This window comes from Salminus brasiliensis, chromosome 18 (genome assembly GCF_030463535.1).
Source record: "Salminus brasiliensis chromosome 18, fSalBra1.hap2, whole genome shotgun sequence".
Classification (NCBI taxonomy): Eukaryota; Metazoa; Chordata; class Actinopteri; order Characiformes; family Bryconidae; genus Salminus; species Salminus brasiliensis.
The window spans coordinates 11,851,545-11,877,212 of NC_132895.1; the positions used below are offsets into that span (position 1 = coordinate 11,851,545).

Sequence of the window (25,668 nt, forward strand, 5' to 3'; positions counted from 1 at the left end):
ACTTCAAAAAAAAAGAAAAAGGAAGAAAAAGCACTGTGATCAAACCATGTGACATTCACTGGGTCATTGCAATGAATATCTGAATTACATGTTCCCTGCGGCAGGAGCACTAATACTCTTTTAGAGAAAATGAAGATGATTGGGCAAATTACACAACTAATCCAACTCCGAGTGTATTAAAAAATACTTTCTTACCATATATATTTATGTACAGTCGTACATGTCTTTTTTTAAGCCTCAGTGTATAAAACAGTTTTATATATTTTTTGTCTTTTTTGTCTTATAATTATATAACACATAAAATACATATGGTCTGTTTTTAGTCTTACTTATGTACAAAATAGTTTTTATACAGTGGGGAAAAAAAGTATTTAGTCAGTCACCAATTGTGCAAGTTCTCCCACTTAAAAAAATGAGAGAGGCCTGTAATTGACATCATAGGTAGACCTCAACTATGAGAGACAAAATGAGAAAAAAAAATTCTGAAAATCACATTGTCTGATTTTTAAAGAATTTATTTGCAAATAATGGTGGAAAATAAGTATTTGGTCACCTACACACAAGCAAGATTTCTGGCTGTCACAGACCTGTAACTTCTTCTTTAAGAGGCTTCTCTGTCCTCCACTCATTACCTGTATTAACGGCACCTGTTTGAACTTGTTAACAGTATAAAAGACACCTGCCCACAACCTCAAACAGTCACACTCCAAACTCAATTGGAACAAAATTGTAGACCTGCACCAGGCTGGGAAGACTGAATCTGCAATAGGCAAGCAGCTTGGTGTGAAGAAATCTACTGTGGGAGCAATAATCAGAAAATGGGAGACCTACAAGACCACTGCTAATCTCCCTCGATCAGGGGCTCCACGCAAGATCTCAGCCCGTGGGGTCAAAATGATCACAAGAACAGTAAGCAAAAATCCCAGAACCACACGGGGGGACCTAGTGAATGACCTGCAGAAAGCTGGCACCAACGTTACAAAGGCTACCGTCAGTAACACACTACGCCGCCAGGGACTCAGGGCCGTGTACTAGGACGACTGGTCCGTGTACATGAAAGAATGAATGGGGCCATGTATTGTGAGTGCAAACCTCCTTCCATCAGCAAGGGCATTGAAGATGAAACGTGGCTGGGTCTTTCAGCATGACAATGATCCAAAGCACACTGCCAGGGCAACAAAGGAGTGGCTTCGTAAAAAGCATTTAAAAGGTCCTGGAGTGGCCTAGCCAGTCTCCAGATCTCAACCCCATAAAAAAACCTTTGGAGGGAGTTGAAAGTCTGTGTTGCCCACCGACATACCAGCAACGGTGTGTGCCAACCTTGTGAAGACTTACAGAAAACGTTTGACCTCTGTCATTACCAACAAAGGATATATAACAAAGTATTGAGATGAACTTTTGTTATTGACCAAATACTTATTTTCCACCATTATTTGCAAATAAATTCTTTAAAAATTAGACAGCGATTTTCAGATTTTTATTTTCTCATTTTGTCGCTCATAGTTGAGGTCTACCTATGATGTCAATTACAGGAATCTCTCACAATTGGTGACTGACTAAATACTTTTTTCCCCCACTGTATATGTCTCTTTATGTCTTATAAGGTCATATACTTGTCTTTTTTGTCTTAGTCTTTATTTTATAGTTTATTAAAATAGTCATTTTTTTCTTTGTGTATACTATATTAACAGTTATGTATTTATTGTCTTTGTCTTATATAATTATATAGCATATAAAATAGTTTACACAGTCATTTGTAGTGTTATTTACCATCTTACTTTTATTATACAGTATATAAAATGATTTATTTATATACTAGATTTACTTATATTGTCATATTTATCGTCTTTTCTGTACCATATTTATATTGTAAGTCTAATATTGTGATACATTTGTTCTTATTTTGTAATGGTATTTATTTAATAAAAATAAAAAAAATAATAATAATAATAATTTAAAAATAACATTTAATTTTACGTTATTTATAAAATAGTCTTATAAAGTCATAGTATTTTTATTTATTTATTTATTAGCCAAAAGGTTATAAAGGCAAGGGGAACAAGCCTAAACCACTACTTTTCCAGGCCTGTGCTGATCACCCTTGCAAAACCCCCAACCTTAATCAGAATTGTTTTAATTCCATTAACAGTCTGTGTGAGCGCAGTGACGGTCACACAGTTTTTTTTTTCTTCCACACAGCCACTATTTTGCATAGTGAGTACAGAACAGCATGACCCTGTTCATGAATCTTTAATGCCACTCCAACAATAATAATCACCCCAGACGTTCTAAAGCAAACAACTGGAGCTTTTTACTGTGACCACTGAAAGAACAAGAGTCTCCAGGACCCATCTTCTGCCTAGTCTTTCCTCAAAAAAACTGAGCAAAAAATAACTATCTCCTTTGTCTGCATGAAAACATCCTGTTTTGGCACGGCCCAAAGGACCCTGCGTATCACTCCAGAGACAAATTCTGGAGGATATCCATGCGGTAGAGATGGGAAGAAGGAAAGCCCCTCAGCCTCTTTAGGCTCTGGTGGTTCTGGTGTTCTCATTTAAAGGTGAGGCACTGAAGCCCCATAACCCCGCTGAACAGAGCTTTGAAGTAAAGAATGCCGCCATCTGGAGAACCCATCAGAAGGCTGTTCTACATTCCCTCTTACAAATGCAGACATGACTTGCAGCGTGCCGATGTAGGTGAAGTGGTACACTTGGCAAGAAGTCAAACATTTATTACACATTATAGAACATATTGCACTTTGCATCCCTGACATGACAAAAACTTAAAAACTTAACATTAACTTTAAAGGGAAATTAAAGAAAAGTCTTTTACTTAATGGTGCAGTAACAAAAACAGAGTACTGAATTCTAAAGAATTAAGCTACATTGGAAAATAATCATAAAAATTTGTGTTGGTGCACTTCATGCTCATTTCTCTTGTTCCATTGCTCGTGAAATAAGCTTCTGGGCTTTTAAATGATTTTTGCAATGAGAAAAAAAAAGCCATGAAAAATACAATTTCATGGGTGTACTTATTTTTTTTAAACATATTTGAACGCATGGACATTTGACCTTTAATTGAAGTTCAGAGATAAAGGTAATTAACTAACTGAACACATAAAACAAACTAAAATAATTAGTCCTTTAAAACATTTAATTAATAGAAATAAAAAAAAAACTTTTACTTTTACTTTTTTTTTTACTTCTACTCATCTGCAACTACAACCTTCTTTCGGAAGGATCTCACCATGATCTCACCAAAATCCTCTCAAATCTCTAACCCTCTGCAGCAGATCTGGAACACCAGATTCTAATTTTAGGCATTTTAAGCAGTAATAAATGAGGGGGTGTTCTACACCCTCCCCCCACAGGAAAACCGCATTTATATGAATTACTTTTTACTATATTTTACTTCCCAATATTGTTTAAATAAAGATCAAATGTCCATATGTATTTAAATATGTTAAGATATGTTTTTTCACATGACCGTATACACATTTGTTCTTTTTTCTAGCAGCTGGTACCTGCATTGGCGACACCGCAGCAGCTGGAGGAGTTTTCATTGGGCTGGGGCTGAGAGGGGTTCTGGGAATGGCAGCCGCAACTGCAGCTGGAACAGCGGCTGCTTGAGTGCCTGGTATTGGACCTGCCACACACACACACACACACACACACACACACACACACACACACACACACACAGCAACTAATGGTTAACAATGAAAATTCAAATGAGGTCTTAAGCGAGTGTGAGGAGCTATGATTGCCTTGATTGCACCCATGCATGCGTGTGTATGTGTGTGTGTGTGTGTGTGTGTGTGTGCGTGTGTATGTACTTTCTGAACCTTGTGAGGCACTGTCGAAGCTCTTGATGAGAGTCTTGACGGTGGGCGAGGGCTCTGAGGAGGTGGACGAGCGGCGACTTAAGCCCATGCCCTGCCTCAGCGCAGCGAGATCCCGTTCCACGGCATTCATGTAGTTATACACACGACCACGCTCTTCATCCTGCCTGAAATACACACAGAAATCATCAGACTTACATGGACTGTAATCTCCAGGTATTTTTCATTTACTTATGTTCCATAACTGGGTATTTGGGTAACTGTGTAAAAAGACTAGGATTAGTATCATAATTGTCACATAGAAAAACCTTGCGTCTCCAAAAAAGCAACTTAGCAAGAAATGTAAAAAAAAAATATTTTTAATGGAAGTCAATGTAAAAAAAAAAATTATATATATATAAAAGTAATTTCTGACCAGATTCAAATCATTTCAAAAAAGTAAAAAGGGCAAAAATGGAGATAAGGATTTGTGTGAAAAGCACATAAAATGTATATAATAATTAAAAATATGTATATAAATTATGAGATGAATTACTACTACTACTACTACTACTACTACTACAATAATAAACAATTACAACTACATATACAAAAGTATTAACCAGACAATGGTGACCAGTGACCAGCAGAAACCAGTAATGTAATCAAATCAATCATTGTGAGGTAATGGCTTTACACTCACAATTGACAAGCTAACCAAACGTAATGCTTTTTAGAACACAGTTAAAGGCAATGTGACCTAATCCTTATAATCTTCCAATCACGCAGCATCTTACTTCTTGCTCTTAAGCTCATCCAGCTCTTTGCTCATTTTCTCATTCTTCTCTTGAGCTTCCTGCAGGCGGTGCCGCAGGTCCCCAATCTCCTCCTGAGCCTCAGACTTAATGTCATTGGCAATGACCACCGCCGTCTGTAGATCAGCCTGGAACTGCCTCCATTCAGCCGATTCTTCCTGTAGGACAAGGAATCAGAATCACTTTAGTTCCCCATGTAAATTACCTGTTATACCCCCCTATGAAGCTTCTCTACATGACATTAAGCAAAAAAAACAACATTTTATGGCACATGGGGAAAAAATATATTACCCGAAGCTTCCGGTGAAGAGTCTTAATCTCCTTTTCCATGTCATATTTTTGGTCATGAAGTTTTTTAATAGAATCTATATGAGAGAGATGAGGAAAGATCACGTTAACCACAGAAAATGCATGCATACACAGACAGACACAATCTCTACATGGCAGAAAACAGCTCAATGGCGCCTCAATGTGGCCAAAGCTCTGTACAACATTTCAGTCATAAGTCTTCAGTGCCTAATTCCAGAAATGAGGAGAAATAATTAAATGATTGATCAGCTGTCAATTTCTAGTGTGTTTTTGTGGCTTAGTAGTTAAAACGCCAGGCTATTGATGAGAAGGTTGCCAGTGCTGGGTCCTTGCGCAGGGCCTTTGAACCCTCTCTGCTTCCCAGGCGCTGCAGCGATGGCCGCCCACCACTCCGAGCACATGTGCCTACTCTATTAATGTGCACTTGCACATCTGTGTGTATGTATACGTGCTCACTACACAGGTACATGGGTTACAGGCGAAGATTGCATCCGTGTCCAACACAAATGGTGAATTGTGAGTGTCCTCATCTTTAATAATATGTGAAGGAGTGCAGAACTGTCAAGGTGGACTCACTCTCCAGGTCAGAGATGATGAGGTTGTCGTGGAGTTTGACGGCTCGATGTTGCTCCACCTCGTCCTCCAGCTCAAAGATGGTCTCCTTCATGTCCGCAATCTCAGTGTCCTTCTCCTCCAGTTCAGAGCACTGCTGAGCCAGGGCGCGCTTCTGATCAGCCAGCTGTTTCTGCACCTCGGCCCGGAACTCCTGGAAGTCTCCCTCCAGCTACAATAAAAACACGTCAACAGACATGAGTGTGATCATTTCGCTTCTCTGCACTGTAAAATCCGCAGGGCCTAACTCAAAACAGACCAAAGTTTTGAATACTGGTAAAAAATAACCGAATCAGGTATTAATTCATTCATTAAATCGTTAACTGAGCACCTCATTGGTGTTCCTTCTTATTGTGATAGAGGTCACATGACTTCTGTAAATATTCCAAGGTTAAAATCCCCATGTAATGGGTCACAACAAAGATCTCAACTTGCATTTCATAAATTAGTTGTAGACATGGGGTCATATTTGACATATGGCATTATTAAAGTGAAAAATTGGAGCAGACCCTCAGAAGCAAATAAATAAAAAAAAAATACACTTAGAATGAGCTACTAATGAAGCATTTTGTAAATTAGGTCACATGTACACACATTCACACAGTGCTGTATACAACACTCCACATCTTTTAAAAGGTCTGTGATACACCTCAGGCTCTTAGGGGTTAAAAGAAATAGTGGACAAAACTACAGACAGTGGCTACTGCTACATGTGTGTGCTATGTGTAAAATACATTTGTCTGGTCATATTGATAGAAGTAGAGCAGGGCTTGTGATTAAAATGATTGGTAAAAAGAGTCTAAATAAATAAATGAATAAAGTGTTTGATTAATTGGCTTAGTGATTGGTTGCAATTTGAACTGGAAGTTCACAGGCTGTCCGTTATTTTTGATTGAACTCAAATCTTATTAGTATTGATGATTTAGAGCAATTTGTAGGGACGTAAAAAGGGGCAGTTCTTGGCCTATAAATGCCAGCTAAACTGATTAGCTAGCCAGATATCATTATCTTGTCCCACACTTTCCACCTTCCAGTAAGTCTCAGCTACACTGAAGAAATGAGTAACTGAGGACATGCTCAGTCTTTTAACCTGAAATTTCCTATTTGGTGAATTAGTCATCTCTTACTGCTCATCATGTCTGAACTCTAAAGCCTTTTAAAGAAACTGAGAGGCCCAAGAAAATGCACACGTGGGGAGCTCCTTGGCAGCAGGTGTGCAGCAGGTTTTAGCTGTCAAGTGTATGGCCGTGATTTTATTGTCTTCACATTAATCACTAGGGAATGATGAACAATGTTAGTCGCTGTAGTCACATCATTTTCCATCATTGTGCTTTATTCTCAGGAATTTATGATGTAATTTCAACATTACAATTCCAATGCAAATTTTTCCTTCAGTCCTGGGCCGACTGCTCTGTCCTGATTTCCAGTAGGTTTAATATTCACTTTATCACTTTTAAAACAGTTATTGGTAATCCTCCAACTCTGAAAACTGTAAGGAATACACAAGGGATGTACAACTCTTTGAGGGCCTAAACACTTAAAAGGTGTCCTAGAAAGCCATCACTAGTAAATTTAACCCCCCCCCCAACCAAGCAACAAGCAAATCACTCTGAGAGGACAACACGAGAGGATCGCAATGCTTTCTAGTAAGACTTGGGAATAGTTCTATGACATAGTACCGTTTTTACACCCGTTTTTACATAAGAGCTCAGCACGTTTCATTCAAACGCAAAATTGTTGAAAACAGGCTTGTTTAATAATATCTGAGCATTTTCTGTCCCAGCCAGCCAGTCATACTTACTATTCAGAAATCAAACCTAACCCTAACTTAAAACACCCAGGAAATATATTCTTTGGCACTTTTAATGAATAAACAAATAGCCTGATTGCTTGAATATCAACATAAAGGATAATGACAGCCCTACAAACAGCATGTCACACAGGATTACACAGCATTCTTTATAGGGCTTCCCTGTTAAATGGACTGTATAGTCAAAACTAGGCTACACAGGCAAGTCTATTTGACATTACTTAACAACTTAATGCAGTTTGAGGAAGGTATTGTTGATTTAGGCATGCACAATGCTACCTTGTGGGGTATCACATAAGCATACTCATTAGTAGAGATGGACCAATCAGTGTTTTGGCCAGATACCAATCATCTTTTGGCACAACTGGTCAATTGCAGATACCGATCAAGGGTGGGGCTGTATACCACATTATACCACCTTTCCAGGCAAAGTTGGTAATGTATAATCGTGTAGTACTTCTATAAATGTTCCTGCAAACAGGTAATTGGCTGATACCAATGCTTCCTACTTCTCTAATTGTTAATTACAACTGCTCTAAAGCGCCACTGCAAAAACTAAAAAAGCAAACATGAGGCACCAAGTATGTCAGGCCAGCTGACTACACTTTAGGTAAGCAGAAAACTGTGCAAATCTGATTTTTGACCCAATTCCTCCATTAGATAGCATGGAGCCAAAGCACTTCATCATTACGGGTTATGTAGCCATGTGTGCACTTTCTCACCTTACTAATTGCATCCTGCAGCTGGGCAGCCTCTTTGCGCGTGTGCCCAAGCTCCTCCTGCAGCTCTGCTGCTTTACCCTCGGCCCGCTCCTTGTCCATCCTCTCGCTGTCCAGCAGATGGCGTATGTCAGTCTTGTCCCCAGCATTATGGATGGAGAGGAGCTGGGCTACCCTCTGCCTCTCCTGCTCCAACTGCATTCTGCAGCGGTCCAACTCAGTCTGCTCCTCCTCAGCCCGCAGTTGGAGGGCCTGCAGCTGCACAGCAGCGGCATCACGCTCTCGCCGCTCCATTTCGGCGGCCCTCTCTGCCATGCGCACACGCTCCTTCAGGGCAGCCGCTAGGCCCTGCGCCTCTGCGTTCTCCTGCTCTGCCATTTTCAGCGCACCACTTAGCTGCTGTTGTACACCCAGCAACTGCTCCCTCTCAAAGCGTGCATTCTCATTCAGCTCAGCGTAGCGCCTCTCCAGCTCCACATAGCGCCCGCTCTTGGTGTCCTCCTCATCATCGGCATAGGCCACACGGTGCTCATCCAGCAAGCCACGGAAGTAGTCCAGTTGGCGGCCGTAGAGGTCCAGTCGCTCAGCCTGCTGCCTCAGTGAGTCCAGCAGCATGGCGCGCTCCTCGCCCAGACGCTCATTTTCAGCACTCAACTCCTGCGCGATCTGCTGCAGGTCAGCCAGCTCCTGCAGTGTTGCCTGCAGCTCCTCTGATGTGCTGTGCTGGTTCTCCTCCATCTGATGGATACGCTCCGTCAGGCAGGCCACAGACACCTCGCTGGCGTTCCCACTGCTGCCCCTCCGCTCCCGGCTTGGAGAGGAGCCACCAGCCTCAGACTCAGAGGACGAGCCACAGCCTGAGGGTGCATCCAGGGCATCATCGCTGGAGGTCATCGGCTGGTAGGCCTCACTGTACGCCTGGGCAATGAGAGGATGACAGTAATTATTAAACAAAGCCGATTAGAAACTTTGAAAACTGCTTCTTCAGTACACTAACTGTGCTCTGGTTCATTCTCACCCTTGGTCCGATACATTTGGGCAGGTGTGAACACAGTAATCGACCCAAATCAACTGCACTGTGACCCTTGAGAAGTGGGCTCGGTCCAGTCTTAAACAAAGTCTGGAGTGCCTCATTTGTGGTGAGAATGTAATCTGACCTCAATCCAATCCAACTACCAGGTGTACTGTAAAATCCAGGTGTTCACCAGACATATTGCCCAGGTAATTTACCACATCTATGAAGAAATGCCATCTGGGCTGTTGCCTAATGTTAAACTACACAGGGACCTGCACTAGTCCAGAACACAGCACCTTCTTCCTGTATTTACTTTCTTGCTTCCACCCCAAACAGGTCTGACCAATGGCCAGTGGACATGATGTTCTCACATGGTTTGTTGTGATGCGTTCTGGTGAAAACAAGCCAGGAAACAGCCCAGGTTTCCAACCTCTGTGATTGCTTTGGACCAGAGCAAATCAACTGTGTGTGTAAAACTACCCTAAGTGGTGATGTGTCTTTTCCTGACTAGGCAAGGAGGGATGTCTTTAACAATGACTCTTACAGTCTGCTACTACCAAAGTCAAGCAGTGCTACTCTAAAGATATGAGCATGACACTCATAGCTGTCAACATCACTTTGTAATAATAAACTTAAAAATTGTCCTTAATAATAAGCTAAAGTTTAAAGTTACCCCAATATTGATGGTACCACCCAATTTTTATTTAGTCATTTATTGAGATGCTTATGCTATAAATGACTACAGTGATACATTTTCTAACTAACATTCCTGCTTCTGATTAGTGCTTTTAACAGCTACACAGTCAGTCACAGTTAGCTATGCTGGCTAGCAAAGTGCATGAAAGATATGGATAATGTTAATATTAGCTAGCTGTTAATATTAGCTAGTTTTCAAAATGAAATACACAACACTAATGTATGATTTACATAGTTGATTCAAATATATACAGGACATAAAATACTATAGTACTTGTATAAGAACATAAACATGCTGTCATTGTCACTCATCCTTGCATTTAAAAAATGAAACTTTTAAACAACTGCCAGATTTAGATTGTGCTAGAAAGCGCATTGAGGCATTGAGATACAAGGCTTTTGCATGACAGCAATGGTCAAGAGGTACTGGTGTAATAATATAATTCTAACAATCATTCAATTTGAGAGTTGGGAGAATGGACCAGAAGAGTGCCTGAGATAAATGCCTGCATCTATATTGTACACTCAATATAGCATACAAGCACTGAAAATATGTAGAGTGAAAAAGCAGGTTTGAGAGAAACGTCTCAGAACATCTTGATTTCCTCTGTATGGTCAAATTTCTTTGGTTTTCTTAAATCAGACAGAACATTTACCTCACTGCACTCGCTGTCCACAGCATCGGGTGAGCCAACACGTCTTGCCTCGGACAGAAGGTCTTCAGTGGAACCGCCAGCAGAGCCTTCAGCTGAAGACGTCCGAGTCCCTCCCCCACCAGCACTACTGCTGTTGCCGCTGCCTCCACTGGCGGTTGGCTCTGGGCTAAGAGAGGTGCCGCGTGGGCCTTTGTCTGGGCTGTCCAGCCTCTGCTCCAGCGAGAAGCCCAGTGCATTGAGTCGGTCCTTCAGCATGCGGTTCTCACTCTTCAGCAGGTTGAGCTCCCCTCGGATGCCCTGGTTCTGATCCTGTAGAAGCAGGAGGGTGGATTCCACATCGGCTGCGCTGATGCCACAGGCAGGTTCCTTCTCCTGGGGCTGCTCTTCAGTCTGGCCCTCCATTTCAGGGGCCTCTTGCTCCTCCAGGCCCAGCTGAGCCCTCATCCCACGCAGCTCGGAACGTAGGTGCATGATCTCAAGATCTTTGCTTTTGGCCAGACCTAGCAGATCTTTCACTCTGGACTCAAGCACAGCTTTGTTGGTGACCTGCCTGTCGTAGCGGGACTTGCTGGCCTGGGTTTCGGCTTCTGCAGTGGTGCGGCAGCGAGATCGTTTTGGAGGCATGGTGTCAGAAGGCCCAGATAGCTTCTTGGCAGCACTGTTCCTGGTGCGCTCTCGCAAACCTTCACGGGTTGCTCCAGGTTCCTTGGCGGCAGAGGACGTCCCTCGCCTTCCTGATGGACCTACAAGGCACACCCAATCAATCATCAGCTAATCAATCTTCAAAAGGCTAAAGGCTGATGGTGATGAATGGTGGACACACCATGACAGTATTTATTGTCATTAATTAAGTTAAGGCCACCTCAAGCACACACTGTACTTTGCACAAAATTTAAAGGGGGGGAAAAAAGCCTCCTAGAGGCGGTTTATCAACTCAATTACACATTCTGAGACCCAGATTCACTGCTGGCACCTGAGCTGGTCTTGGCTTTGGCCTCTGTGTTGCTCTGAGTGGAAGCAGCAGTTTTCTTGCTCTTGGCTGCAGTGCTGCTGCCAGCTGCTGAAGCTGCTCCGCTGCCTGCGCTCACCGCTGGGAGATCATCATTGCTCTTTGTCTGGTAAACATACAAGATATCCTATGGTTATTGTCCAAGCAAGTACTGGTTTTGAGGGACCCTCTTTCACCAGAGTAGTCACTAGAACTTTTCAGGTCAACATTATCAAAACTACAACACTTTCCTTCATGGCTTTATTTACAGGAAAGCTACTGAAAAGACTAGAGGCAATCAAAAGAGCATGCATTAGGAACAACTGGACAACAGTGGTTCACCTTAGACAGAAGGGCTGAGTTTGGCGTCTTGGTTGTGGCCTTGCCTCCAGTGCCCATAGTGCCGGTGCCCTCTGGCTTGCCCTGGGCTTTAGAGCCAGCCGTCGCTCTGCTGGAGGCACCCGTGGCCCTGCTCGCCTTTTTCATAGTGGGCTCCAAGTTCCTGATACATTTACGGGGCAATCTACGGAGAGGGGAAACATGCGTGGTTTTAAGGCAGAAAGACAAGGCAGCTAAATCTGAAGAACTGTCAGTAGCAATAACTTTTTAGTGAGCCTGTTTGAAGTCGGCTCTTCATGAACAAGCGCTTGAGACTTTAAAATATTAATAACAACAATAACTGTCAAACAATTTTAAATAAGACATCTTATAGTAAAGCATAAGAAAAATAATCAATAACAACAATACTAAAAACAAAAGCATGAAATAAATCAATAACACCATGCAAGGCTGCTGCTGCACAGACGCACAGTCCACTCCAATCTAATTCCACATGTATTACAATACAACACATTAAAAAGAAATATCAGCAAGACATCAAAACGTCTCCATTACCCAGAAGTTGTCCTTTTCTTTGGAGAGCACATGGCCAATGGAACACTGTGCTTTTGCTAAGAGACAGTTGTAACGTACCATTACAGTCCCCCTGGGCCCTATTTATGCACTTACACACACTTCGAAAGGAAACGTCACTGGACAGCCTTTTGAATGCACACACACAGTGTGATTGGAGGATGGGCAGAGAGGCTGGAGCTGCCTTTCTTATCACATCATCATGGGTGGAGGCAAAGGCCGTTACTGAGGCTGATCCCCACTGGGGCTGGCCTTAAAAGGCTTTACGAGGTCTGAACAGGCTTCCTAGCCAGTTCAACTCAGTGTGTTCTGCTGAATACAGCTCACGGTTATTAGCATTGTTTAAAAAAAGTCTTGCTAGTTCATTCCAGTATTCCCTGAAGGCTCGTAATAAGCAACTAAACCTGACCCGTTCCATCATTTGATGATGTAATATAATGTGAACTCTATGCTATGTGAGATTATCCCATTTTTAGATGTCACTATAATGTAAATATTTATTGGCTATTTTTAAAAAATGATTCCAGTAAGTATCTCAATATTTAAACAAGGATTATATCATGTTCAGGATCAGACTAAACATTTAGTGAGGTATCCTCTGGGGTCAGATTAGAGCTGGGCAATATGACGATGGTTGTATTGTGATACACAAAATGCTGTTCTGAGCATACTGAGCATTTTGTTAGTGCTTAATAAACACAAAGTTTCATTACAAACAGTATAATTAGACTGTAAAGTGCAGCAGATGTTGAAAATTAAAAAAAAAAAAAATTACCAGATCACACAGCCCTAGGTCAGATGTATCACAATTACCCCTAAAAAAAAATGTTAAATTGTTTAAATCTATGATATCATTGCAGACTTGGCAAAAACCTTTCGTTTCCTTTGAATTATAATATTAATCTAACTGCCGTTCTTTACATCGTGAAAATAATTAATGATGAATAGATCAATAGAAATGCTCCAAAATGATTTGGAATGAAGTCATTTTGGATATCATGTTTGCAGAGGATTTAGCATGTCAGCGAGGATATGGTGAAACGCTGCCACACAAGAATAAAGTCATCATGCCAATGTCAGGCAACGGCTAGAGGGGTGTAAAGCTTCGTAGTTGGTGCTTTAAAGGAGCTGGGAGCTGATTGGTCAGGGAGGTCAGACTGGATCATAAGATATTAAACACTATAAAACATTTTAAGAAAAAGTCTCAACTAAACTAAATCAATCAGTCCAGAATGTCTAGTCATAAAAGCTGAAGTAAACTGTGTTAGCTAACACTCAGCATTTAGAGCCTCGGGTCGGCCCTATTTTACAGCATGCTTACTTCTTTCAATAGTCATGGAAATGACGGTCATAGCACCACCTGCAGTACTGGAGCACTCGTCTAGCTGAAAGTGTGCTGAAGACTTCTGGCTGTGGCATCATTAGGGATTGAAGAAATTTGCCGACACTTATATGGTAGAGCCATTCTGGAGCCACATACTTCTAGATTTTGATTATCGTTATTGTAATGTGCATATACGCAACATTCGTATCTCAAGACATGCAACGTCAATTTTTTATCTTTTTTTCAGTTTAATACAAAAGGAAAATTCACTTTCACAAAAAAATTCACAAAATTCCTGTTCTCATTTCTCATTTCATTTTCTGAATCTATGGAGTGCATTATTAATATCATGAAATGTTGGATCATTGGTATCTAGAGAAATCTGGTGCAAATTCCTGTATTTTTTTAAAAATATCCTTATACATCATATATGATTTTTTTCAAATATCATGCAGCCCTAATTTAAGAAACTTTCCACTAAGGCCAACGCAACACATGTGGACACACTTTGCAAGACTGTCCATAATATTATATATATATATATATATATATATATATATATATATATATATATATATATATATATATATATATATATATATATATAAATGCAATGCAGTTTGCTGATAATTCAGATGTCTGACTAAGCGATGCTGCTTTCGACCACAGGAGACTTTACTGCAAAAACAGAAATTGTGTGTGTGTGTGTGTGTGTGTGTGTGTGTGTGTGTGTGTACACTTTCACAAATATCAGCAGGGGGCCGTGGGAGGTGCTGCCACAAAATCACAGGTACAAAGCTTGGAAAGGGTTTAGGAGGGGGAAAACAATTAAAAAGAAACTGACAAACTTGCATAAATAATAATTTTACCACACCTTCAAACATGATAAACTCAATGGTAAAGTGCCCAGAGACTGCAACCTCTCCTCTCCTGCAAGCTCAGGACATTTTATTTTGTGCAATCATTCCAACCAAATAGGCTTGGACATGCCCGGAGACAAACACCTACAGTATCAGATGTCCACAATGCAAGGTTTGAATATGCTGCTGATAGCAGGGCATACCTAAAACACATGCACCAAGTCAAGTCAGCATCTGCTAAAAGTCAGTTCCACTGAAAGAACCTTCAGGGGGTGGATCCTGGAAGCCAGTCTGAAGTAAAGTTGTTGTGATCTTCACAGAGGAGAAACAACTCTAGCCTCTGTCTCAGCATGATAAGACCTGCAGCTCTAACTCTGCCCAGATTTACTAAATACCTCACAGACTAAACTGTAAATAACATTTATCTCAGTGACTTAAAGGAATGCTGCAGAATTTCTCAACCATCTCAAACTTCTACTGCCTTACATCACACTGTCAACTAGCATAAAACATGATTCTGATGTAGGGCTGGGCAATAAGGTAAAAATACTATGTCCCAATATTTAATAACAGTTTTCCCGATACACAATATTTATCATGATACATGTGATCACAGACGAAATACATCAGTAGCGAAAATTCTTATAAACTACTATTCAGACTCATCTGCTGCTTAATCGAATTAAACCCGTCCAATGACACGGTTTGTAATGAAACCTGCTGATGATATCCTCAATATGCTTCACATCACAATAACAGAATTTAATCATGCATTTCTCCCCATTAAAAAAACAAAACAAAACAGAAAGGTTGTTGACTTGAAACTCTGATAATAAAGAGCTTCTAATCAATGTTGATTTTTGCAAATCCATGTTTTAACTACTTGAATATATGTTCCAAAATCAACACTACAATTTTTTGAGACTACGCACCAACACTACAACTCTTAAGAAGAGAAATGAGAGACATAAGTGTGCCAAAAGATGTTTCTATGAAGTTCTAGCCAACAATGACCGTTCGCAAAGCAATTCACACTACACCTGTGGTCAACCAAGACGGTTAAAGCTCCACCCACTCCATTATGCTGGTAACATACCACCCCAATAACCACAAAGCTTCCCTATTGAAAACTAGTACAAATGATACATTTACCGATCCAATACTAGGATCAGATATCGCTCCCGATACTAACTAAATTAAATGGATCAGGTATCGGTTAATTAGTCTGATCCAATTTATCCATTCACGGACCACGATTCTAGCACTACCAGTATTCTAGGCTTCATAACCCAGGATCAGAGTAACCTACAGACATCAAATCACATATCATAGCAAACAACAAGACTCCCCCTATCTAACCAGCATGCCATCGTCCTGTAATCAACGATCAGCGAGTATCCAGCTTGTCTTTCATTTAAGGAGAACAGAGAAGGGAGAGGCTGCTAGCTCCTCTTTAGTCTCACAGAGTCGAATTTCAGAATAAAAGTCCTGAGCCCAGACTACACTGTGCCGTGGTCCAGCACAGTTATAAATTTTACTGACCAATAAACAGAAATTGTGCTAATTTGTTAAAAGTTTGCTTTACGGTAGGTGAATGTAGGGGTCTTCCTGTAGGAATGGTGTAGGGTGGTGTTTCACACCCCTAGCTTGACACCCTCTGTGCTGCATCAACCGCCCAGACTTACAGGTCATATCAGAAGCAGCACTGCTGTGTCCTGATGCACTCGGGCCACAAACCACACTACCACCATGACAGTGTGACTACTATGCTGAGTCTGATTGACCCACCAGTCATATAATACCTGCTCTGTGGTGGTCCTGTGGGGTCCTGACCACTGAAGAACAGGGTGAAAGGAATCTACCAAAGTATGCAGTGAAACAGATGGACTACAGTCTGTAATTATAGACCTACAAAGTGCTCCTATATGTGGAGCTGATGTAATGGATGATGAGTGTCGAAATTGCGGTTTTAATGAAGTGACCAGCTGATTTATTTAAAGTAATACTACTGCAAAATTCCACTGAACAATTCATGACAGTAGGCCACCTAAACCACCCCAACATGACATCCCTTTTCCAGCAGGATCTGCTCATGAAGTGCACCGAATGATGCGTGGCTCCATCCCATGCTGCTTCAACACACAAACACTTGACCAAGTTGAACACAAAGCCAGAGATTAAGGTCCACCCGCTCGCCCAAAACCCCCGTATAGTTTACAACCACGTCTTTGAAGCTGATCTGCTTGAACTGGAGACAAAACAAGACAACCACACACCCAGCAGCAGACTGCAACCCATCATCCCTGCTGCCGTCGCAGGGTGGCGCCAGGTGGAGGGAGCTCATTAAAGAGCTGCACTCCAGCTACCGGCTGATTCGGTCATTTAAAGACACAAGCAGGGGTTTCAAAACTACAGCGTGAACTCACTGGCGCTGCTTTCCTCAAAGACAGAAGGATGGGGTCGGGCAGGTTTTCAATTTGATGCAGCAGCTCCTCCTCCATAAACAATGATCATTAAGTCCCGCAAGCTCAGCAGGCCTTGAGGCTCAGCGTGCTGGTATTTTTTTCCCCCCCAGGGGGCCGCCAGACAATAACAGTTGGTGGAAATCATAACATAACTGAAACTCTGGAATCCTTGAGAGGAGACGAGAAGCACTGGAGGAGGGGCTGTGGTAATATCTCTCAGCTGAGCGGGGTCAGCCACGCTGACACGTGTAAGCAAACCACAGCCAACCGAACCAAACCCTCAAGCACAAAATCAGACTTTCTGGTCGCTGCAATCACTCACAGATGGAAAATGGAAAGAGACACACACACACACACACAAACACACACACGAACACAAGACATGCTCAGACATCTGATAAGATGTTCCTTAAGAAAATTACAACACACATACTGCTCTCTCACTTACAAAAATACACAACAGCAGCAGAAAAATCAAGAAAACAATGACTTAACTGTGGGAATACACAACAATGGGTCGGGGCAATTAATGGAAAATACATTCAGAACCTCTAAATCAGTGCCATCTTGCCTATGTTGATCATTTCAATTTTTATTTATTATTATTTTGTTGTTTTTTCATTTTATCAGATTTTTCACCCATTTTCTTCCCAATTTGGACCGCCAATTACTCAACCCATACATACCCGTACTGCAATTTGAAGGACGCAACTAATGAATCCTTACGATAAGCATAAGGATAGGAATATTCATAGGACAGTCCTTATAATAACCTGCCCTACCTACCACGTGTGCATGAGTCATGTGACTCCACCCCATCCAGTCTGAGCCATGGAAGTAACATGGAGGGGAACTCAAACACAGAGCCAACCGAGCAACTGGAGCAGCTTATATGATTGTTCATTAATTAAAGTCAAGTAAAATGTTCAATTCATTGTGATCTCGCCCAGCGCTACACAATAATATCAGAAATTACACTAGTATGAGCAGATCACTACTTCACAGGGCTCAAGCATGTCAATACTTTTTTTTCTTGGGGTAGTTAAATAATAAATAAGCTTTTCAGTGCTTGAAACGGACATGCCATAAACCTCAAACCATAAACCTCGTCTCCTCCTTCCATCCATAATCCAGCCTAAGCAAAACAGGGCTGGAAAAAAAACATTTACATCAACTAGGCCCTACAAAGAAGGCCCTGGTCAAAGCTGGTGAAATAGCAAAACGCAACAGTGACCTCTGGAGAATATGGTGCTGTTGATACTGAAGAGCAGCACATCACCTCCAGACACCTCCAGCTGGTGATGGTGTTATGGGTGGTGATGTGAAGCAGGCCTCAAGCTTTTCAGCTTCAAACACAGCGAGAGGATAGCAACACTATCCGGTAAGACGCTGGAATAACTGTTTTTGTCACAGTGATAAAACTACGCTATAATATGCAGGTTCTGCAAACTTTGTTCTGACATAAACCAGCTAATAAAAGCAGAGCAATGAAGAGAGCTTTTCATTCTAAGGCAACATAACACGATTGTTAAATGACAAGTTTAAGGGTTTTTGGGGTCTTTTTGCACCAACCAAAGTGGCATACAATTAGTCATACATCAAATAATACCTGAAAACTCAAAAATTTCATCTTTGGCACCTTTAAAAACAAATGATCAGCATTGATCATTGTTTGATATGAGTGATATTTAATTACGTATTTATTTTACTCCAAATACACCAAAAACTCCACTAAAACATCTGGATTTTATTCATTTCACTGCTTATTTTGCAAATCTACATCAATCAATATTCAATCAAAGTTCACTCTAATGCTAAGATCTAGATTTAGCCCATTGTATAAATGCTTATGCTTATGAACAGGTATGTACCAACAGAAAATATGAGATATTCGCATCAGACTGCAATGCTTAACATCAGTACGTAAAATCAGGACTCTTTAAAAAGTATGTTAAAATACTTAGTTTCTTTTCATCTGTAGTATCCAAATGAGTCACTTTTTCCACACATGGAAGAGGAGGAGGAAGGAGAAAAAAAAAGAAAAAAAATGTTACCTTTTACAAGCAGATCGTTTTCAGCACTTTCCCATGATCTCCTTTCCTTCCAGCCCCTTTCACATGGCTTGAGTGAGTGTGTGTAAGTAGTGTGTGCCTGTCAGAGAGTCAGAGATCAAGCCAGGTGCGTAATCACACCCCTCAGCACCTGCTCAGAGTGTGAGCTCACAGTCCCAGCTAACAAAAGACAGGCAGACAAAATAACACTCCGCGTAAACAGTTTGAAATAGATCTGCCATGAACAGTTTTAAGGCCGTGTGACACATTGACTCCAGTGTTGGTTCGCCTGTGGTTTGGACACAAGTCTCTAATGAGACTTCTGTGTGTGTGATATGGTGGAAAGATATTTGGTCCAAGCATGATCCAGACCAGCCAAACATGTCCACATATCTGAGCACGGACAACACGAACATAGACAAGTACAATTGTAAAAGCTCCCTCGTTAAAGACTATGAATGGTGTCCTAGAATGTAAAACTGCATTTTCCTTGGCATAGTCGAATAATGAGAGTTCAGTACATGGCACGGAGATGCCGTGAACCGCAAACGCCGCTGTCTCATCCTAAAAACAGAGCAAACCACGGCTAGAAAAACGTGAATTAACAGTCTTGACTTGTTATATTTTCACCCTAAAAATAAACCTACACCTCCTAGCCCTAAAGCTAGCCCGGCAACACAGAAAAAGCAACTCTATGTCCAAATATTTGTGGACATCCCTTTTAACAAATGCTTTCAGCTACTTTAAGTTGCACCTATTGCTGCTGACACAGATGTGCAAATGCACACACATAGATTATCCAGTACATGCCAAAAGAATAGGACTCTCTGGAACAGATTAATATAAACCTATTGGCACTATGTCTAATGACCAGGTGTGAACTAGAGGGGTGTAAAGATGTATAAAGTATTAAGTGCCGCCCAGCATTGAGCTGTGGTGCAGTGGAATGATGGATGGAGCGCCATCCAATACTTTTGGGATGAGCTGGGGATGAGGTGAGGTGGTGATTATCCAACATCCTGACCTCAATAAATGAATGGATTATTTGCCACTTAATATACTACTACATAGAGCTGGGCAATACGACGAGAGTTTACTGCATGGTGATAGATTTTATTATGGTGATACACAACACGCTTTTCTAAGCATATCGCTGATATTGTTAGTGTTAATAAACACTGATCAACTGCAGGTTTCATTACCAACAGTGTAATTAGACTCATTAGATGAAGTACAGCAGAATAAAAAAAATACTGTGTTCAGTACGGGAGAGTATCGGAATAGCAGTTTTAAAGAATCTGCCGCTACTGATGCATCAAGTCTGTGATCACAATCATCATGATAAATATTGTGAATCTTAAATGTATTGAAGTACTGTGGTAAAAGTATTTTACCTTATCACCCAGACCTACTATTACTACTACAAACTAGAGCTGGGCAATATGATGATATCTTATTGTATTGTGATATGATTGTGATTAATTGTGATTAGTGCTTAATAAACACTGATCATCTGCAGGTTTCATTACAAACCGTGTAATTAGACTGATTTAGATTAGATTAGATTAGATGGAGTTCAGCAGATGTTGCATAACAATTGCTCTATTCAGTACAGGATCTGAATAGTGGTTTATAAGACTTACATGCATTGTGATAAATATTGCCTATAGCAATTTTAAGTCTTATAATAAGTCTTTAAATATGGTAATATAGTATTTTTATCATATCGACTAGCCCTACTACATCCAGTTGTGTGATAATTCTTATAAACGTATTCAGCTGTAACTGCAGAATACTGAAACTTTTGCATCTGTCAAAAACTGACTAAATGTAATAAATCTCTTCCGTTATATTTCTCAAAGAACCAAAGCACTCAACTGAAACACTGTTTAATGTGTGGAATCACAAAAATGTACAAAAATCACGTTTAAGAACCAATGAATCGTGAATCGAATCAATCTGCTGTCAGCTCAAAGATCCATTCCTCCAATTTTAACCATTTCACCAGCTGACTCTCCGAAATGCGGCATACTTTCTTAAAAATAACGGCCTGCAGGAACAGATAGCGTTCCCGAAAGAAAAGTACTCAGAAAACCAGATGTCTTGGTGAGCGCTCATTCTGTTTCATTCGATTCTGACGGAATGGGCATAACACGTCTTTTTTCCGACATTAAAATGCACATGGAATAGTGAATTCCTCTGGGAACACCATAATCTTTACAGGCCTGTCAGTAATATTTAGAGACACAAGCTAAACAAAGGATACCAAAAAAGGTCAGGAGAGGGTTGAAGGTTGGAGAAGTATTGCTGAGGATAAAACATGTGACTAGAAGCCTCATACTGATTCAGCTCATAGTGACTCCATTTCCCTAATGAGCAGTCTACGACTTCACCAACTCTCCCACAGGCCCCAAAGCCTTGTTCTACTGACTTGAATGGGTGAAAGCCTAAAAACATACATCTATCCATACACACACACAACATGCTCCCCATTTGCTGATCCCTTGCAAGTGGGCAAAGCAGCTGCTACTTAGGTAGGGCTGCAGGAATTCATTCAGTTTGACAAACGATCACACACTCAACACACAGTCAGAGGTAGCTACGAAACATCACAAAATCATCATGTATCTTTATTAAATACTCTACAACGCTTTAGCAAGTTTTCCCGTCAAGTGTGCCAATATAAATGCCCAAATCCCCACGCAGCCTCTCTGAACGGAGAGCTAGAAAAATTCCAACAGAGCCTCAATTCAGTGGAGCCATTCCTTTGAGAGCTGTAAAAACACGCTTTTGCAGAGTAAGCCCGCTCATGAGAGAGACCGTAGACAGATACAACTAGGCCAGTGTACCTCAGTCGAGTCTAGCGGATACCCTACTGAGTCAGCTGGCCGTCATTTCCGCGCTGCCTTGTTAAATTCAATACCAATCTCCGTTTCTAATGACAAACCCACACAAGGAGGCCAAACGATCGAGAAAATCAATGGGGATAAGCCTAAAAACTCAAAGAACGGAAGTAACACTGGGTTATACAGCTGTATGCTAAGCTTCTGTACTATGAAATCTGCAGTAAAAGCGGCAGATCAGACACTGTGACTGTAACTTCCTGTCAATCATTACCGAGGTCATATGGACAGCGATAACGAAAGGGGAAAGTCATGAACGAATCTCCTCTGCTCGTCTCAGAACGCTGTAGAAGTGTGACCAATGAAAATCACTAAAATACAAGCTCCCTACTGCCATCAGGGGCCTACAGCATCATTACCTAGATGTTCTTGGCAGGCATCCACTTGAACATGTGCACTGCAGATGAACGCAAGTGCCCTTCTTGTATTCCTAACACTTCCTCGTCTTTAGATAGGCTAAAAAAACAAAAAACAAAAAACACTGTCATAATTCTGACAAAAGATCCGATGAGTTTACATAATAGGTCTCTGCAAACCCTCATGAAGGACCTGCAAATGCCGGAGATGTTTGAGGCCATTGTGAACACTGGAATGTGCTACAGGCTGCTGAAATACTCCGACTGTATGAAGAGCTTAAGCTCGGACAGATGTTTCTCATGGTCGTGCTTTATCCTTAGGTGTGAAAACCACTTCAGAAGACCACACCGGTCTTGAGCATGTCCGATTTCACAATCCGGCCTGTTTAACCTCGTGGTCACTGTTTCCCAGAACGTCAAGGGAAAGGAAGAGTCATCCGGGTTTCTCACGGGCCGAATAAAATAAATAAACTTGACATGAATACGTTTATTATGCTCGAATCAAAACTGCATAGTGTACCAAACATTTCTTTCCTATTATGGTCACTTTTTACAGGCTGTAATTGTAAATACTGGCTTTGTTGTTTGTATGGCTTTATACAGCACTGGCTGCCGACACTGGGGGCTAAAAGAGCTTCAGCCTTATTTAAAGAATGGCTAGAGTAAAACACCAGGTTTTCTTCTATAGTTTGTTTTTATTAATAATATATCGGCTATGAGCTTTTTGGGGGTTTTCAACTTTAAGATAATTGTACATCCTTTAAATCTGACATTTTTTACATTGTGTCAAAACTTTTACAACATTATAAATGTCCCAAAATGGCCTGTAGTAAAGTCTTTTTACATTTACACCCATTGAAAGATGAGGTTTTTGCCTGACTGTGGCAATATGCTACTGTAATGTATTTCTGGGTCTATAAATAGTGTTAAATACCAAAAAAACATTAATATTAGTAGTACTGATATACCAGACTGCAGTGAAGCTTTACATTACACCCAGCTTGTACCAGCAAAGTTAAGTTATATCATGTTTTCTCTTTTTTATTATTATTTTAGTCCAAAATCAGATGTAAATCTCCAAAGCAAAAAAAAAAGAACTAACAATAAACATGCTGACATCAATAAAAATGACAAATCTGAAAGAATGAATCAGTAACGAGCTTTCTTTACAGATATGCCTCAACAGAAGTAACTGGTTATAATGGAAAAGGTGGCAAATCCACAGTTATCCCACAGCTCTGCTCCCTGTACAGGACAGCAGTGAAGACAGTTACCTGGCACTGAATTATCTAATGAACAACGTCTAGCTGGAACAGTCCTCCTCATCCTGGCTTGGACTCTATGAAACCCCGTCAAACACCAGGTCACAGGACAAAAACGAGTGGGCTGGAAAGGTCCTACAGTCTTCACAGGCTGGCTGATTCCCTGTACATTCATAGGTGGAGTGTGAAAAGGCGCATGTAGGCCTGAGCTGCACTCAAACGATACGGCTCGTTATTCACAGTCCAGTTGGGACACAGCAGCACAGCAGCAGCTAAACACTATAAACAAAAGCCTCCATTTTGCTGAAAAACACTGATTTTACCTTTAAAATCTTCTTTCTGTCGAAGACGTCGTCCGGTACTCCAGCTTCTCGGAGGAAAGCTGAAGTGAGCACTACGGAAAACCTGACAAAAACGATAAAAGGACTCTCTTCTCCCGGCAAACACACATAAGCGGTTTAGTTGGCAGCCCAGAGGAGTCCAGCCCTCATCCGCTCCTCGGCCGATCCACAGCCGAGCCTGAACACACTGGAGCCAGGCAGAGCGGGAGCTCCGCCCGCCGCTGCAAAAGAAAAACCCCATGTTTCAAAATAAAAGTCTCGCTTTTGTAGCCGAAATCAATATAAAGTCTAGGGAGCAGCTAAAATATCAAGGTAGAAAAATAATATTTAGATACTTAAAATGTTCACTCGATTTAATACATTTTTGAATCGATTCTTTCACTTTAATATATATTTATGTTTAATATAAAATTCCCCCAATTTAACAAATTTAATATGGGACTCATATCAAACAAATCAAATATCTTATATTGTCACAAAACGCGTTTTGTAAGAATGAAAGTCAGTTTACATGTTTTATACCTGACCCTCGTTTCAACATAGTGTTCAACTACATGCAAAAAACATTTTTCAAAATAAAAGTCTCGCTTTTTTGGCCGAAATCAATATAAAGTCTAGGGAGCAGCTAAAATATCAAGGTAGAAAAATAATATTTAGATACTTAAAATGTTCACTCGATTTAATACATTTTTTAATCGATTCTCTCAATTTAATATAAAGTTCCCTCAATTTAACCAATTTAATATGGGATATCAAACAAATCAAATCTCTTATATAGAGTAAACGTCAGTTTACATATAGTATACCTACATATTGACCCCTCATTTCTACATTAGTCTACATCTACATTAGATACACACGTTTTATGTGCCTCACACACACACACACACACACACACACACACACTCTATACAACCCTGCAGAATCATTACCATGTACACACTGTACACACAAGCCTGAGTAGATGCTGTGTTACACACAATACAGAGACATGATGGAGGAGTAATTAGGTAGGGTGGAGAATGTAGAGAACTGCCAGGCATATATGGCACATATGACATAGGGGTCCTTAGGGGGATGAAAGTGCTGTCCTTGTGGTTGAGTTCCAGGGGGGCTTAACCCTACACCAAATGCTGACTACAACAAGAAGGATGGAAAATCAATCCCAAATATATTTAGTCTGACTAAATCACTTCATCTTTTAAATGTAATTCTGAGATTTTCAGGTCCAGAAAAATCAGGCTCTTCTTTTGTGTGTGTGTGTGTGTGTGTGTGTGTGTGTGTGTGTGTATGTGTGTGTGTGTGTGGTTATAGAATAAGCTGCACCCAGAGATAAGTTGCTTGAAGCTGCTTGAAACCAGAGATAAGTAATAAAATAAATAAATATATAAATTAAAACATCTATTTTATATTTTTCTGAAAGACGTTTCAGAACTTGAAGCTGTGTGTGTGTTTTCACTTTCATCCATTGACCCAATCTTGTGTAAATAATAAAACACTGTTTTCAAAACTATTGAGACACTTCATGTATTTAGTGATTTAACTACATTAACCTTTAAAAAATCTGCAGAAAAGCATTTCCATTAGAACTAGGCCCTCTGAACCTAAAGTCACTATACCCCAAACCACGCTTCAGCCAGAGGTATACAGCACCCCCTTCCCATGAATTGTGCTGTGGAGTGTGCTTTTCTTGGTGCACAGACAATAAATGGTCCAGCAAACATGTTCAAATTCGCCCTTTAATCCAACCATAG

General features: G+C 40.8%; 1 protein-coding gene across 4 annotated transcripts in view; it reads right to left on the bottom strand.

Annotated features, from left to right (window-relative positions):
* specc1lb (sperm antigen with calponin homology and coiled-coil domains 1-like b) overlaps positions 1-24,076 on the bottom strand; it is a 36,482-nt gene extending 12,406 nt beyond the window's left edge. Inside the window, exons 1-10 of one of the 4 annotated variants that reach the window (XM_072662067.1) lie at positions 23,897-24,076; positions 11,783-11,963; positions 11,426-11,567; positions 10,453-11,195; positions 8,089-9,003; positions 5,521-5,728; positions 4,927-5,000; positions 4,618-4,793; positions 3,845-4,008; positions 3,524-3,645 (exon numbers count right to left, since the gene is read on the bottom strand). In XM_072662067.1, coding sequence (XP_072518168.1) covers positions 3,524-3,645; positions 3,845-4,008; positions 4,618-4,793; positions 4,927-5,000; positions 5,521-5,728; positions 8,089-9,003; positions 10,453-11,195; positions 11,426-11,567; positions 11,783-11,926 — 2,688 coding nt within the window. In that variant the 5' untranslated portion in view covers positions 11,927-11,963; positions 23,897-24,076. Of the gene's footprint in view, positions 1-3,523; positions 3,646-3,835; positions 4,009-4,617; positions 4,794-4,926; positions 5,001-5,520; positions 5,729-8,088; positions 9,004-10,452; positions 11,196-11,425; positions 11,568-11,782; positions 11,964-22,314; positions 22,372-23,896 lie in introns of those variants that run through there. The other 3 variants (XM_072662065.1, XM_072662068.1, XM_072662066.1) reach the window with 3 other exon arrangements.
* Between the last annotated feature and the right edge of the window lie 1,592 nt (positions 24,077-25,668).